Source organism: Dipteris shenzhenensis, chromosome 20 (assembly GCF_047967505.1).
Source record: "Dipteris shenzhenensis isolate YYH24624 ecotype China chromosome 20, Dip_SZ_1.0, whole genome shotgun sequence".
NCBI lineage: Eukaryota > Viridiplantae > Streptophyta > Polypodiopsida > Gleicheniales > Dipteridaceae > Dipteris > Dipteris shenzhenensis.
The window spans coordinates 49,002,057-49,018,420 of NC_141615.1; the positions used below are offsets into that span (position 1 = coordinate 49,002,057).

The window sequence follows — 16,364 nt, forward strand, 5'->3', positions numbered from 1 at the left end:
ACCTCACTATCCCAAGGTTTGCTGGGTCAAGTACTCTATCCGAAGTCAAGCAAGTTAGCTTGTCTGCTCCCCGCCTGTGCATTGAAATCACCTAATAGAAGAATCTCCGCTTACCTAGAGAACTCTGTAATGTCATCATATATCGTCTCATATGGGCTATGCCCCTCTGCAGTGATGACCTCATGAGCATATGATGGGGAAAACTAGCACAATGCAATGAAAATGACCCTTGCATCCTGTGGCTAGATCTGAATCCCATGTGTCGTGCACCTTCCTCTCTAGGCGTTACAAATATGAGTGGTCTCACGTGTGATTCGAAAAGCACAACTACACCTCTCGAGCCTCGAACTCAAATCTTTTTCCTCAATGCTTTCCTATAAGCTGACTCCCATGTGTATCTTGTTACTATAGGCAATCCTCTCTCTGAACTCTCATATGTGTCAGTGTAGAAAATGCTATCTCTACCAATATGTCTCTAAAAAACCTCTTGGGTCGTAGACCAGAGACTTCCATTGCGGTTCCACATAGCAATCTTTACACTACTTTGTGGCACCATCTACCAATACGACACCGTCATGTGCTCCATGTATCCCTTCTCTTTCCTCCCTTTCTGACCTCTCCCTTACGATGACTTTGGCATCTCTATATACAACCTAATTCCCCTCCTGACTTGCTGCCATAACTCGAACCATCCCTTCTCTGTGATGTTCTTGCTGCAAAAGCGTGAAATCATCATCTAGATATGTCCTTGTCCCCTTCAAAGCCGCCCTCATGCTCATAAAAGTGGACCTATCTGTTGTTGTGTCATCCTTACCTACTCTCCACGCTCCTTCGAAGGTGAGGTTGACACCCATCCTTACCTATTCTCCATGCTCCTTCAAAGGTGAGGTTGACAACCATCTTGGTTATCAGTGCCGTGGCATCTGCCATCAAGGTGTCACCCACTGGTAGCCCTCTAACCAAGGCATTCAATGCTTTATATTGTTTTTTTTTCCCTCCTCTAAGGAGCATCAGAGATAAATTCCTTTTTTGGGGGTGATGTGCCCTTCTTGACCACTTCAATCTACTCATTTATTTGTTGAGAAATTTCTGCATGTTTCGATTGCATGTTGCCTTGTAAGGCAGCTACTTGAGTTTTACATTCTCTGATTAGAATTCCTCAAGTGCACTGCATGCATTTGTCCCTTTTGGTGCTTGTAAAGTTTTCATTTGTTCCTTGATCATACTCAGCTCCTCATTTGAAGAGTCGTGGGATCTCACCTTCTTTCATTTGAGTGTGCGCCTTGAAAATCTACTTGTAGGCTGATCACCTTAGCTTCTAGATCATTTATCTTTAGGGTATATTGGCTGGTCTTAGCATCCACCATCCAAGTCATTCCTTCCTGCAGTTCACCTATTTGAATCCTCAGCTGTACTCGCATTTCAGTCTTCCACTTGCTCGTCTCCTCTTCCATGGAGGCACACAATCTACGCATGATTTCATCATTGTTTTCCCCTATTTTTTTCTACAAGCTCTCAATATCCGTATCTTGTTTCTTTCATTGTGGCAAGGCATGTTTTGGTGTGTTGATCACTAATCTTCTGAGTACTCATCCATACAGAGCTGTACTTTCTCTCCTCCCCTCTGGTCTTTTTTCTCAGGTGAGCTACCCATTTCTCCACCTGTCCCCTTCCAAAAGAAAACACTTACAGGTTCTAGATAATCTTGATTTCTGCTGGTCTGTGCAATTTGCTTGCAGGTCTGTCTTCTGAGATAAGCTCAAAGGGGGCTGGGGCAACTCAGAGCTGCTTGGAGCAGCGTGGAAGCTGCAGCAGCCCTTAGGCCCTCTCCAGGGCCTTATACAAGGCACGCAACAATGCGGGGGTGCAGAGAGGTCCCATGTCCTCCTGTAGCCCTCTGCAATCCCTGGAGCAGCCCATAGGGGCCTGGCACAAGCAGCGCATGTCTTCTCTCAATACCACGGCGCTGCCATTGGTGGCACGGGGCTGTTGTTGGTGGCACGATCACTAGAGCTGGCTGGTGGAGATTGGGGGGCCGGGGGGGGGGGGGGGAGGAGGGGGGTGCGGCTGAGATACTGAGAGCGAGCACATCAACTCCCCGAAAAAATGATGCATGAGAAAATGAGAGGATAAAGAGCAAAAATCAGCCACATGAATAACATGTGACATTTTCAATAAACTAAACATAAGAGATGACAATAAAGAAAAGCTTGAACCAAGTGTCAAAAACAGGGAAGAAAACACGTGCTTAAAAAGACTTTTTCCTAACAAATCACAAGAGAATTGTGATGACTCATTTCATGAGAACCCAGCTTCCAAACATCTGATCTTCAAATCATCAACGTGGACATGTTGCATGAATATGAATGTACAATTCGGTTTTTGCATAAAGTTCCATCAGGCTAAAAATCCCGAAAGCTCAATCTGGGGTCCTCAATTTTATTTCTTGCACGACCTCGTCCTCTCCCCCTAGAACGGCCTCTCCCCCTACCATGTCCTCTTCCAGCCTTCCTAAAAAAGGATCTGCCATGTTTCATCTGGATAAGGGAATGCAACAAATCATCACAAAGTATGCATCCCTTGTGCAAAGTGGCACCTTCTGCAAGTGGCGTTGATGACTTACTGAAGTCAATCTCAAGAATAGTGGATCCACATTCAACACATAAATCATCTGTTGTTACAATTCGGTGAGCATTCTGTGGCAGGTATACCAAGCAATTACACTTGTTGCAATCAAGCCGCCACTTAGGGCCACTCACTGGGTCCAGCACCAATGTCCCATTGCACTCCGGACATGCACACACTCCTTGTTTCACCATAGCGTGCCGACATGTAGGATGTACACACTGAGTGCATGACATACCACCAGATTTACTCCCCTTGTCTCCTTTTCCAGTATTAAGACTCCCTGTGATGGCTTCCGATTCTTCGAAAGGTGGATGATTGTAACAATAAGGACAAAGAGGGTAGGATTTTCCATCTGGCCCGGAGAAAGAGACTAGAACGAGCTCAAAATTGTCCAATGGGCAACTTAACTCCTTGTATAACTGCATACATCACAGAAACGAGCCCTCACATGCTTCTAAGATCTCGAACTTGTAATTTTCCCAAAGAAGGAGCTACTGATAACACTTGGAAAGGAGAATGGGATACCAACAAAAAAATAGGTATCTCACCTTGATGCTGCCATTTTGGGGAAGTCCATGAACCTCTTCACACGCAGAACAATACAATCGAGAGGGGCGCATGGCAATATACTTCATATAGCGCCCACACTTCCCACATTTGCTCAACGGCTTACCTGATTCAGCCAATGGAGAAAACTGAGCCTCAAACAGTGTATCCATACGTTCGATCTGCCAAATACAGAGAAAGCACAGTCAATACAGTAGCTACTTATGATTCTTGCCCAAGAAAATGGAGCAATACCACAAGTAAATGCATCCCTTTTCAAATTCATCCCTGCAATGAGAAAATCTCTACTTCACTTGTTGGTTATAACTATGATAAGTACTTGAATAGTAAAAAGAACCTCAGAAAGTCTATACACAAAAATAGCTTCTCAAAAGGCATCGAAGTTCCTGATACACATGTCAGGTAGCAGTGAGCACCTGGGAGGTAAAATATGAAAACTTTGCCTTGAACTCCTGTAGGACATGATGAACTACATGATCATGATCTCCTTGCCCTTTGGCAATTAATGTAATCTGCTGCTCTATGAAGCTTCTAATATCAGGCAAACATAGGTCGACATCAATACATTGATATCCTCTAACAAGTGTGACTCCGAGTGTGGTTGGAACCAAGCACCGTCCACTTTGAACCTGAAACCCTTAATAGAAACAGAGAACCCAATAATGCTTTACGTTATTGCCAACTTTCTGAGGGAAATCCCAAAAAAACCGCACCAATCACTTTAAAGGCCACAAGTTATGACATATATTTGCACCTGTGCATAATTACGCTCACATATATTGTTTATGTGTACAGGAATTGAAGCATCTGTGCCAATCCCATGCTTCTCCATAAGAGAGATGAGCTCGCTTTCAGTCAAATAATCTGGTGGTGAGGTACGTCCCTGAACAAAGGGAATGGATGACATATTAAATCTACAAATTGCAAGCACAGAAATCCTGTGATTTGCAAGGAAATTAGAGCCCAAAAAAGAAAGAGTGCAGACTAACCTGATAAAGCTCCAGCTCTCCAATTTGAATAGATTCACCCACAGAGAAACTCGGTAAGTTTTCTTCAGAAACACAAAGCCATGGCATGATGGTTGTGAATCCTGGATTTACAACATTGTGCCCAGTACATGAAAATTGTTCCCCTCCACCTAGAAGTGTTATCCTAGTCCTGCAAATGTATGTCATGACTCATACTGTTTTAGCAGACCTGAACCTTGAAGAATGCATCATGCCAGCAAGAATTTCCACAGAAAGTTAAAGTTACAAGTGGGACCTGGTGTATTTGCAGTCAGAGCTGACACTCCCTAGGAAATGTTGAGTCACATACTGGTATAGTCTCCACGCATCACCACCTCCTAAATCTGCCTCTGTGGCCTTCCTCATTGGTGTAATGGGCGGGTGATCGCCAACATCCACTCCACCCTTGGGATGATGAGGGCCATTAGCAAGGAGTGAGTGGGCATACTCACCCCATATAGGATGACTCTGTTGTGTTGAAAGCATGCCATGTATATCAAAGCTTTTCGGGTATGCAGTGCTCTCCGTCCGAGGGTAGCTGGATTTTCAGAAAAACTCGAGTCAAATTATCATAAAGCCAACCAAGAGGAAAACAATGCCTTACAGTGACTACTGTGGTGATTTCCACAAATAGTTGCATTGATCAGATACTCAATATGTGATACTATGCTCAGGCTGTTCCTAAGCATCAAGAGGAGTACCCATCTCTTTTCGAGAAGAGAATTCCAAAACCTGCTTCAGTAGCACTACTAATGAATATCACTATGGAATAAAGGTCACAGATCCTGTATGATAATAAGTCATACAAATTTCCTATACAGGCCCATCACATGGGCACTTTGAAGTTCCAATGATCCCATAGATTTATTAGCTTCTAGTGGCACTTGTAAGGGTGCACGATTACATTCATACTGAAACACTCATAAAATTAAAGGCCAAAAGGTTCCATCCATTTTAACGTCTAGCTCACACTTAGTAAAGATCGGAACTGAAGTCAAATGAAGCACTAAAAATCATATAGCAATGGTATATTATCGTAACGGCCAATATAAGTTGACCACAGTCACATACACAAAGGAACGTCTCCAAGTAGCAGAAACTATTCCATCAGCCAGAGACAGACCTTCCAGAAACTGCTGGGATCCCGTAAATCTATTAATAAAACACTTCCAGTGGCACCCGTAATTGTGCACAAATATATATACCCTGAAAGACTCCAATGGTTTTAACAGCCATTGTCATCTCGTTCACTCTTAATAAAGATCAGAACTGAAATCAGATAGCATACCATATAGCAATGGCATACCATCTAAAAGGCCAACATATCTTGATCATAATCAGATGCATCATATTTTTATGCTTGCCCTGTGCCTACTGCAACGTGTGCCCGTTCATTTCTGGTTTAAATAGATATATAGTGAAGAGAGAGAATCAAAAGCACTCCTAGATGGCGTTAACTGCAAGGTCTGCATGGTGAACCGATCATTGTGCGCTCCCCATGTAACACTTACCGCCTACAGGCTGTCTCGCCAGATGAAAATTGGGGGCTGACTAATCACAACAAGCAGACCAAACCTCAAGCCAGAAGCCAATTTCCTATAGAACGATACCAACCTGAAGGATAATCAGTTGCTAACGAGATACACTTCAAATCCTCAAAAGCAACTGTGTTTCCATGCATGGTTGCAGTTGTGGATTTTAAAGGTCGTCACTTTTTCTTTGTCTGTGCACTCAACCTTCCAATCACTTCAACAAGCTCTACTTTGCTTGCTGCACCAAGAGACAGAACGATTGGTCAATCTCTTACAACTCATCTAGATTGATACAGGTCAATTGATGTGCAAGGCCATCTGATGTAACAGTGAAAGATTGAGTTAGAGGCTATAGCAGCAAAGGTGATATTTTTTGCTTTGAGAGGTGGCCAGTAGGATACTCCATTAAGTTAGAGACTATTTGCAGGCAAAGGTGAACTTTTTTGGCTTCAGATGCTGCTATCTTAACTACCTATGTGCGCAAGGAGCGCACACAAGAGGTTAAAAGACGCTGTCCTGATCTCACTTCAGACGCAAGTATGGATTTAGAGGCCCAATATGTCTTTGATACTCTCAAGGATGACTTCCTTCAATCTCGCCAGGATTGGAGCAAGCCTGTTCCCCAGGTTACCTATAAATTGCAGCTACCATCCTTGGTGCAGCCACTTAAGAAGCTTGCCCACACTGCAGTCATTATCTTTTTTCCGGGAAAGATACCATCTGCCAATGATGTTGCGCAATGGATTCAGTCCATCCTCGGAGGCTCTTTTGTGGAGGGAGTGTACTTTGCCTCTCGTGGGTTTTATGAAGTTCACCTCACCGATGCTTTGCAGAAACAGCGTGTGCTTGAATTTTCTCCTTTGTTTTATGGCCGGCAAATGGTGCATGCTATGCCATGGTCCCCTAACAAGGACTATCAAAGTCTCATTCGGCATCACTGTCCTGTTTGGGTGGAGGTAGTTAATTTCCCAGACTATATGCGAGAAGAACTGCCCGGATTGGCTGCTGCACTGGGCCAAGTTATCTGCCCTCCTCGCCCTGCTGGGAATCGTAATAGATTCTGTATATTGTGGGACACGGATACCCCTACTCTCCCCTCCATTGCAGTGGAGGTTGAAGGTTTGCCGATGGGGCAAAAGTACTTTGAATTGAAATGGGGAATTTTCGCAGGTGCCTGTTTTTCATGCCATAAGTACGGGCATTTGGCCTCTGAATGCCCTACTGTCTTGCATCCTCCTCCAGCCACTGCCATACCTCCTCCAATGGTTCAGCCAGCTCGTAAGCAAGAGACTATTGGGTCTAAGAATCAGGATAAAAATGCCTCTAAAGCTGGAAAAGTGGCTTCACAAATCCCAGCCATATTCAAAGCCAAGGACAAAGGTAAAGAGAAAGAGAAGGCTCCTGATATTGATGGCTTTTTACAGCCCAAGCGGGTTCTCAGGCAAAGACCCCTTCAATCTCGCCACTGGGATGCATCTACCCCTACTCCAGGCCAAGCTTCTACCTCAGCCACTCCCTCGCCCTTACTCAATTGGGTTGGAGTCCTTAAAAAACATATTCCTGTCTGTGAATCTGAGGAAGGGCTATCTTTTGACCCAGGGAAGGAAGGGCTGCAGCCCATGATGGCAGATGATTAGCACTCTTTGGTTGTACATTCTTGGCCCTTTCCTTTGTATATATCCTCATGCCTGATAAACTTCTCTGTGTTACTTTCAATGTACAGGGTCTCTGCAATCCCTCTAAGTGGAGGTTAGTGTGGAATTATGTTTTAACCAGGCAGCCAGACATTCTCTGTTTGCAAGAACATAACCAGCATTCTATGGCAGGCCAAGTTGGCCATTTTGGGGGTTATGATATTCACTATGCAGGTACTAAGCTTTTCTCGGGTCTATGCATATTGGTCAGACATAAGCTGCAGCCCCAGCTTGCCTTTAATGACTGTGATGGCAGATGGATGGTGATTCAATGTGATGTCAATGGTGATATTTGGGAATTTGCCTCGGTTTATGCTTCACAAACTTCTGCCTCCAGAGCCTCCATGTGGCATGCTATTGCTTCTTACCCATGGCGATCTTGTGCTCTTCTTGGTGGAGACTTTAATAACTCCCCCATGTCTTCTGACAATACTACTCAAAGATCTCATATGATCCCTTGTGAAAAGCAATCATGGGAAGAATTACTCACCACGACACATGCGCAAGATTTATGGACAGCCATGCACACTGGAATTGGGGGCTACACCTATCATCATAATGCCTTTACTAACTACTGGGCTCGCCTAGATAGATGGTATTTACTGCAGGCTCAGCAATATACAGATTTCTGCCTTCATATTGAGATTGATCATTCCCTTGGTCTCTCTGACCATGCTCCTTTATGGCTGCACATTCAGTTTGGTCAGCCTTGGGATGACATGCCCTTGCATTCCATTCGGATGAAACATATCAATAAAGGCTATCTGCAGCATGCACATTTTCAACAATTGATCCGACATGCCATAATTCCCCTTGCAGCACATATCCATTATGACAGTAATTTTGCATGGCAACGCCTTGTGGACAGGCTTCAGCATGCCATACATGAATATGGGAGTCATTTCATGCTTGATTGGAGAGCTAAAGTTCGGCATGCTAAAGCAGTGGTTCAATCTTTGACTGTACTTTTTCAGATGCAGCCCCTTTCTTCCCAACAAATGGACACTCTCGCTCAGTCAAAAGCTCTTTTGCAAGCTAATGACCGACGTAAATTGGCCAAGTGGCAGGTTCGGGCAAGGATGACTCAATTTTTGGATAAAGGATGCTCTTCTAAATCCTTTTTTCAAGGGTTACATGCTTTCAGGAGAAAGACATCTTGCCTCAGAGTCCGCAAACGGGATGGGGAATGGACTCGGTCTTTCTCAGAGCTTCAACATGAATGCTTTTCTTATTTTCAGAAGCTATTTGCACCCCCTGATACTACTTCTTTGCAAGAATTACAAGCTCGGGAGATTCTTTTGCATCAAGTGCATCCCATTATCAACCCACAGGAAGCTCTCAAACTGGATATGCCTTTCACTGATAAGGAGCTTGATGATGCCTTGTCTCATCTTAGCCCTGGTAAGGCTCCGGGGTATGATGGTCTCACAGTGGAGTTTTTCTTACACTTTTGGGAGGATCTTAAAGGTGTCATCCTACAAATGATTAATAACTCTTGGCACACAGGAGTACTCCCCTCCTCATGGAAGCATGGCATAGTTAAACTCATTCCCAAGAGGAAATTGTGTGAGCATCTTATGGATTGGAGGCCCATCACATTGATGCCCGTTATTTACAAACTCTTTGCTAAAATGCTAGTGCACCGCCTTCATCAAGTGCTCTATGAGGGCTTGCATCCTTTGCAATATGGTTTCGTCCCTCGGAGGCAGATTCATGATAATATTGGCAATGCTCTCATGGCTATTGAATATGCAAAATACTCTGAACAGGATGTTTTTATTATGCAAGTGGACTTTGCCAAAGCTTTTGACACGGTCAACTGGGACTTTATCTCACAAACAATGGCTAAGATGGGCTTCGGGCCAAAAATGGCTAATGTCATCTACTGTTTATATGCTGGCTCTACAGCCCAATGCATCCTTGGAAATCATCTTTCGCAATCTTGGTCCTTGGGTCGTTCGGTCCGACAAGGATGTCCACTCAGTGCCCTGTTGTATGCCATTGCCACTCACCCACTTCTCTCATATTTGGATCATCTTACCGCACAAGGTCTTCTCACTGGTCTTCAGATTCCTGGAGCCCCTTCCTTTATTGCTCAGGCCTATGCAGATGATTCTTTTTTTATGCAACATAATTCTCCACAGCAGTTGAAGACTATTATGGACACTCTTTCTTCATATGGCCTGGCTGCTGGCATGAATGTTAATTTCGATAAATCTAGCCTCATACCGTTGCATTCATATGATTGGCATACTCTTCTATGGCCTGGGCACATTATGCAGCCCTGTGATGTGGTCCGCCATCTTGGTTACCCTATTGGCTGGCACATCACTAGGAAACAACAGTTAAAATGGATTTTTGATAAGCTTCATGCCAAACTCCATTATTGGAAGCTCTCCACTTGGCCACTCCATGTTAGGCTCCGGATTGTCCAGTCGATTATTATGGCTTATGTTCAGTATTATTTGCCTTTGATGCACTGGACTTCTCAAGACATTTCTGCCTTTATGTCTCATGCTATGGAACTGTTATGGAAAACAAAGTCTTCTGCTAAAGCTCTAAGACTTATGAGGATGACAAAAGTCTGTTCCCCAAGGATGCACGGTGGATTGAATGTGCTGAATATTGCGCACCATGTCTTGGCCAGGAAAATTCCTCTTCTACTCACCTTTTTTCGTCAGAAGCAGCCATGGACTCATATGCTTGCAACCATGTGCACGTCCTTACGTACTACTGCACATGGTGCCTGGATCACTGATTTTTGGGAGGTCATTTTGGGCAGATTTGTAGGCTCTATCCCGGGTTGCCCCTTTGCTACTTCACTTATTAGCGATTGGCAGCAGGTCCTTTCGCATGCTCATTGGGCCCCTTCCGTTTTATCTCATGCCAATTCCCTTCGGCAAGAAAGTATTTATTGGAGTGCTGTTTTTGATCCTCCATTGGCCCTCCAAGAGCCGATTCGGGCATATAATCTCAGCAAATTGGGGATCAGGTGTATAAATGACGTTGTTGATGCTACTGGTCACATGCTTTCCTTCCCTCAAGCCATGGCTTCTTATCCACTAGCCATGCATCACAGGTTTATTTGGGGAAAAATTGCTGAATTACTGCAGCCTTTTCTTCCCATCCCTCCTTTATCTAACAGGGACCGATTACATGATTGGCAGTTACACCCGGTGGGCTCAAATTCTCGTCCTGTTCCTCTTCCTAACCTAACGGTCAGCACGACATACTCTTTCCTCCAGCCGTCACCATGGATTCACTTACATGCTAATTCTCTTTGGCATATGGCAAAATCACTTGCTTGGTGGCGAAAGACTCTCCGCAATTTATGGAGAAGCAAATTGCCTCTCAAGCAAAAGCTTTTCCTGTGGCGTTGTCTTACAGGAACCTTATCCGTGGGGGTCACTCTGGCTCAACGAAGGATTGCATCTGCTTCCTGTCTTCGATGCATGGCCCCTTCTGAAACGGTGTCTCATTTGTTTTGGATGTGTTCCAGCACTAAGACCTTCTTATGCAAAATTTCCATGTCGCTTCGCCTTCGTTTCCCTAACTCACCTTTTGGGAAACATTTTTGGCTTTTTGGCAGACTTCCTGCAACCCTGGTCCATTACTCTTTATTTTTAAACTGGGTCAGATATTGGGCTTTTTGGACCATCTGGCAGGATCACAACATGCGATATTTTGGGAATCTGTTCTTGCAATCTTATGAATATTTCAGACTCTCCCTACGGCAATCTATCTATGATGCTTGCCATCAAGGAGATCTTCCTCAGTCATGCCTGGAAATAGTTTTTCTTTGCTTTTGATTTCCTGTTGAGGCTCTCTGCTTTTTTGAGACCCTCATGTAAATTTTGCTGATAATATTATCATGGATTTACCAAAAAAAGTGTGTGTGTGTGTAGGTGTACCATTTAATTTACGCACATAAAATATTACAAAAGTCGGTCCTCTAAGGGAAAATGCCCACTGATCTTTCCGAGGTCATGCTATCTCGGCTAGAGCATAACATTCCTTCCCTCTTCAAGCATCAGCGTCCTCGATGACGAAATCTGGGAATAGTCTCCGTAACTGGTATACGGATTCCCAGGTAGCTTCTGATAGAGGTAGACCATGCCATGCAACCAACACCGTGGGTATCTTCCGATTGCGCAGTTGCATTGTTCCTCGGTCCAGGATTCTTGTTGGTTTGCGTCTTGCATTATCCTCTATCTCCTGAAACAAAACAACACCTTCGATTAGTGAGTCACCTGTATGCAAAAATTTCTTTAAACGAGAAACATGAAACACTGGGTGCACCTTACACCCCGGAAGTGTAAAATGCCTTTGAAACAAAGACTTTTTCTTTGGAGATGCATGACAGGCACATTGTCAGAGGGAGTCACACTTGCCAAACATCGCATTGCACCATCCACATGTTTACGATGTCAGGCTCCTTCAGAGACTGTTCCTCATTTGCTTTGGCACTACCCGTGTTCTAGAAACCTCCTTGGGAAAATTTCAGATCATCTTCGGCTCCGTTTCCCGAGTTTGGGAAACATTTTTGGTTATTTGGCAGATTTATGAGGTCTTTGTCTCAATACTCACCATTTCTCTCTTGGGTGAGATATTGGGCTCTTTGGACAATCTGGAGTGAGCATAATTTGGCATTCTTGGGTCCGCAGATTCACAAGTCATATGAATCTTTCCGAGCCTCATTGTGGCAATCCTTATATGATGCCTGCCATGAGGGTGATATAGATGCTTCTTGCATAGAGCTTTTCTTTTTATGTTTCTGATCTTTGGGATACTCTCCATTTTGGAGACTTCCCATCTTGTAAATTTATGAGCATATAAATACACTGCACTGGATATTACCCAAAAAAAAAAGTGTGTGTGTGTGAGAGAGTATTATTGTAAAACACAGTATGTACTTTCCTTGCTTTGTGAGAATGTAATACTCTGTGTGTGTGTGTGTGTGTGTGTATGTGTGTGTGTGTGTGAGGTGTGGTGTGTGGTGGAGCTCTAGCTATGGCGATTCCAGCCCTCAGCCGACCCTTCTGGTGATCTCGACCTGTCCCTACTGCTGCCTACGGTCCGTTCTTCCTCCTGCACTTGCTCGCTGTGAACAGCCATCTTTCTACAGCTCCGTCTGGTCTCTTTCTTGAAGCAGTCCTTGGTATAGATTAGCCATCAAAGGTCTCTTTCTACTTTTGAGCAAAATTCTTTGTCTTGTGCTTCTTCCATAATTGATGCTAATGATAAACACAAGCTTTCCAAATGGCAGACAAGGGCTAGAGTTAAGCCTATGCTAGATAAGGGTTGTTCATGGGAATCTTTCTTTCGGAATTTACATGCATATAGACAAAGTCAATCTATCATGAGAGTCAGGAAACCCGATGGTCTTTGGACCCAGACTTTATCTCAGCTAGAAAAACAATGTCTGGATCATTTTCAGCTTCTTTTTTCTCAACCATCTTCTTCTACTCCTCAGGTTGAATTGGCTCGGAGCAGATTTATTGATCTTGTTTCTCCTATTGTTTCTTTGCAAAAAGCTTCAATGCTGGAAATGTCTTTTTCAGATATTGAATTTGATGAAGTCCTCAAGTATTTGGGTAAACATAAATCCCCTGGCTGGGATGGTTTGACGGTTGAATTTTTTGTAGCCTTCTGGGCTGAATTGAAGGGTCCAATCTTGAAGCTCATTAATGTAGCCTGGCAGCATCAACATCTTCCCTTAGCTTGGAAGCATGGTCTAGTTAATCTTGTGCCAAAAAAACCTCTATGTGAGACTATGGATGACTCGAGGCCCATCACTTTGATGCCTGTTATATATAAACTTATTGCTAAAATGTTGGTTCATCGGATAAAGGATATCCTTCATGATGGACTTCATCCCAAGCAATATGGTTTTGTTCCAAGAAGGAATATACATGATAATATCTCCAATACTCTCATCGCAATGGAATATGCAAAATATTCAGCTCAAGATGTTTTGGTCCTGCAGGTGGATGTGGCAAAGGCATTTGATACAGTACAGTGGGATTATGTCTCTCAAATCATGTCTAAACTTGGTTTTGGGCCAAAGCTAGTTAATGTCATATATTGGCTTTACTCAGATTCCACTACTCAATGCTTTATAGGGAATCATTTGTGTGAGTCTTGGACTCTGGAACGATCAGTTCGACAGGGATGCCCTCTCACTGCTTTGCTCTATGCTATTGCTTCACATCCTTTGCTTATTTATATGGATCATCTGGTTGATACTGGACAATTAGCGGGGCTTCAGATTCCTGGTTCACGGCCTTTCATTGCACAGGCTTATGCAGATGATTCATTCTTCATGCCAAAGAACAGTCCTCTGGAGCTTTACCTATTGATGGATACCCTTTCTGATTTTGGGTTGGCAGCTGGTCTAAAAATTAATTTTCAGAAATCTTGCCTTTTAAGCATTGTGACTGGCATGCTATCCTTTGGCCCGGCCAGATTATTTATCCGGAAAACATAGTAAGAAATTTGAGTTATCCCATTGGCTGGAAAATCAGAAATAAGCAACAAATATCTTGGGTATTAAACAAAATTCAGGACAAATTAGAATATTGGAAGATCTCCACTTGGCCATTGCATGTTCCGCTTCGAATTGTCCAGTCCATTGTTCTAGCTTATGTCCAGTTTTACCTTCCTATTACATTGGTCATCTCGAGATCTCTCTTCTTTTATGTCTCAAGCCATGGAGATTTTTTGGAAAACTAAGCTTCATAAAAAAGCTTTAAGGTTGCTCAAAATGGACCTGCTTTGCTCACCAAGAATGCATGGTGGTTTGAATATTATAAACATCAAATTTCATGTGTTGGCAAGAAAGATCACTATGCTCAAGACCTTTTTTCAACAAGAGCAGCCTTGGTCTATCATGTTGGCATTTTTGTGTGGTCAGATGCGCACAAATGCTTATGGACATTGGCTAGTTGATCCATCGGAAGTAGTACTTGGCAAATTTCAAGGTAAAATCCCTGGTTGTCCATTTCTACTTCCTTGATTCAGGATTCGAAGAAAGTGCTATCTCGCATCAAATGGTCTCCCCATCCTGCTTCTATAGCTTCCTCGCTTCGAATGGAAAGCCTTCATTGGAGTGCTGTTTTTTACTCTCCTCTTGCTGTACAACAACCAATCAGAGCTTACAATCTTATGAAGTTGGGCATCCGGTTCATTGATGACGTGGTAGATACTCAAGGGCATATTCTCTCTTTTCTGGCAACATGCCAACAATACAATCTTGGGATGCATCATAGACCTATATGGAAAGCTATTGCAGATCTCTTACTCCCTTTGGTTCCGATTCCAACATTGGATGTAAGAGACAAGCTTCAAGATTGGCATCTTCAATCTTCAAGTCTAGGATTATCATCTATTGACTTCCATATAGGCTTATCGATTGATATTACCTCCTCCATGGATTGCTCATCATGCAAATTCTCTTTGGCATTTGAATAAGTCTTTAACTTGGTGGAAAGGAAAATTGAAATTGATATGAAAGTTGAAAATGCCATTGAAGCACAGACTCTTTCTCTAGAGATGCATTGTTGGTATTTTTCCAGCGGGAGTGAAATTGGCTCAAAGAAGGATTGCCTCTCCTCTTTGTCCAAGATGTCATCATACTCCTGAGAGTATTCCGCATTTATTGTGGTTCTGTTCATATTCCAGAGACCTTCTGGACAAGATCTCCTATTTTTTCTCTCTCATATTTCCTGCACAGAGGTTCTACATGTTTTTCTAGATGTTTGGCAGATTATCAGCTTCTTTGTCACAATATACAGCCCGTATGTGAACACGTACATCGCCGTACTGCATCACATGTCACCGTACACCTGCACGTCGCCGTACTGCATCGTGCGTCATACATCTGCAACACCGTACCTGCGCATCGCCGTACATCTGCGTCATTGTACACGTACATCGCCGTACCTGCACGTGGGAGCCTCCGTACTACAGATCCCCGTACAACGTACGGCCGTACAACCGTACAGCCGTACTTGAGCTTATCGTACAGCCGTACACTGTACTTGAGCTGTCCGTACAACTGGTACTTCTCTCGAGACTGCAGTACAAGTGTTGCATGTGTGAAGTCTCTTGCAGGACTTTGGTAAAATTTGGGATTTTCAATACCTTCAGAAGAGATTTGTTCTGCAATTGCTTTTTGATTGCAGTACATTGAGTCACATTTGCAGGACATTGAGTCACTTTTGCAATACATTGAGTCAAATTGCAATAAATTGGGTCACATTTGCAAAATCTCAGCAAACTTTGGGGCTTTTCTACATTTGCCCTCTTTTTGGCCTATTTTGCCCTCAATAAATTTGGGGCTTTTGCCAAATTTGCTGTTTTTTGCAGTGAACATTGCCTGTCACAGTCACATTTGGGTCAGATCTGCATTTGCCCTTTGATTTGGGTCTGAAATTTGCAGATATTTGCTGTCATTTTTGGGATAGCCAGCTTTTTGCAGTGATAGCCTTGAGGCTTTTGGGTTTTCAGGTCTTTTTCAAGGTATCACAGTTGCTATGGCTAGGAACAATCAAGTTTTATTTGGAGTTCTTCGTGAAGATAATAAGTTGGATGGCACCAACTATCCGATGTGGTCTTATCTCATGAAACATATTCTTGTTGCAAAGCATTTGTGGAATATTATTTCTGGGGCAGATCTGAGGCCAGCCAATGCTACAGTGGTTGTTTCTACTGCTGGTCCTTCTGCAGGGGGTACTCCTCCTGATGCCTCTTCCTCTAGCACTCCTGTTGCTGCTCTTCCAACTCAAGAACAATCAAGATGGGATGCAAGAGATGCAAATGCACATTCATGCATTGCTTTATCATGCAAGAGAATCATTATTCCACACATCCGGTCTTGCAGGACAGCAAAGGATGCTTGGGATAAATTGGCTTCTCTCTATCAGATTCGCAATGAA

General features: G+C 43.4%; 1 protein-coding gene across 1 annotated transcript in view; it reads right to left on the reverse strand.

Annotated features, from left to right (window-relative positions):
• Nucleotides 1–2,289: 2,289 nt before the first annotated feature.
• Nucleotides 2,290–16,364, reverse strand: part of LOC147889782 (DNA topoisomerase, type IA, core) — a 139,670-nt gene continuing 125,595 nt past the window's right edge. Inside the window, exons 10-15 of the mRNA XM_087391462.1 lie at nt 4,459–4,740; nt 4,185–4,353; nt 3,950–4,078; nt 3,612–3,824; nt 3,177–3,356; nt 2,290–3,047 (exon numbers count right to left, since the gene is read on the reverse strand). Coding sequence (XP_087247588.1) covers nt 2,403–3,047; nt 3,177–3,356; nt 3,612–3,824; nt 3,950–4,078; nt 4,185–4,353; nt 4,459–4,740 — 1,618 coding nt within the window. The 3' untranslated portion in view covers nt 2,290–2,402. The remainder of the gene's footprint in view (nt 3,048–3,176; nt 3,357–3,611; nt 3,825–3,949; nt 4,079–4,184; nt 4,354–4,458; nt 4,741–16,364) is intronic.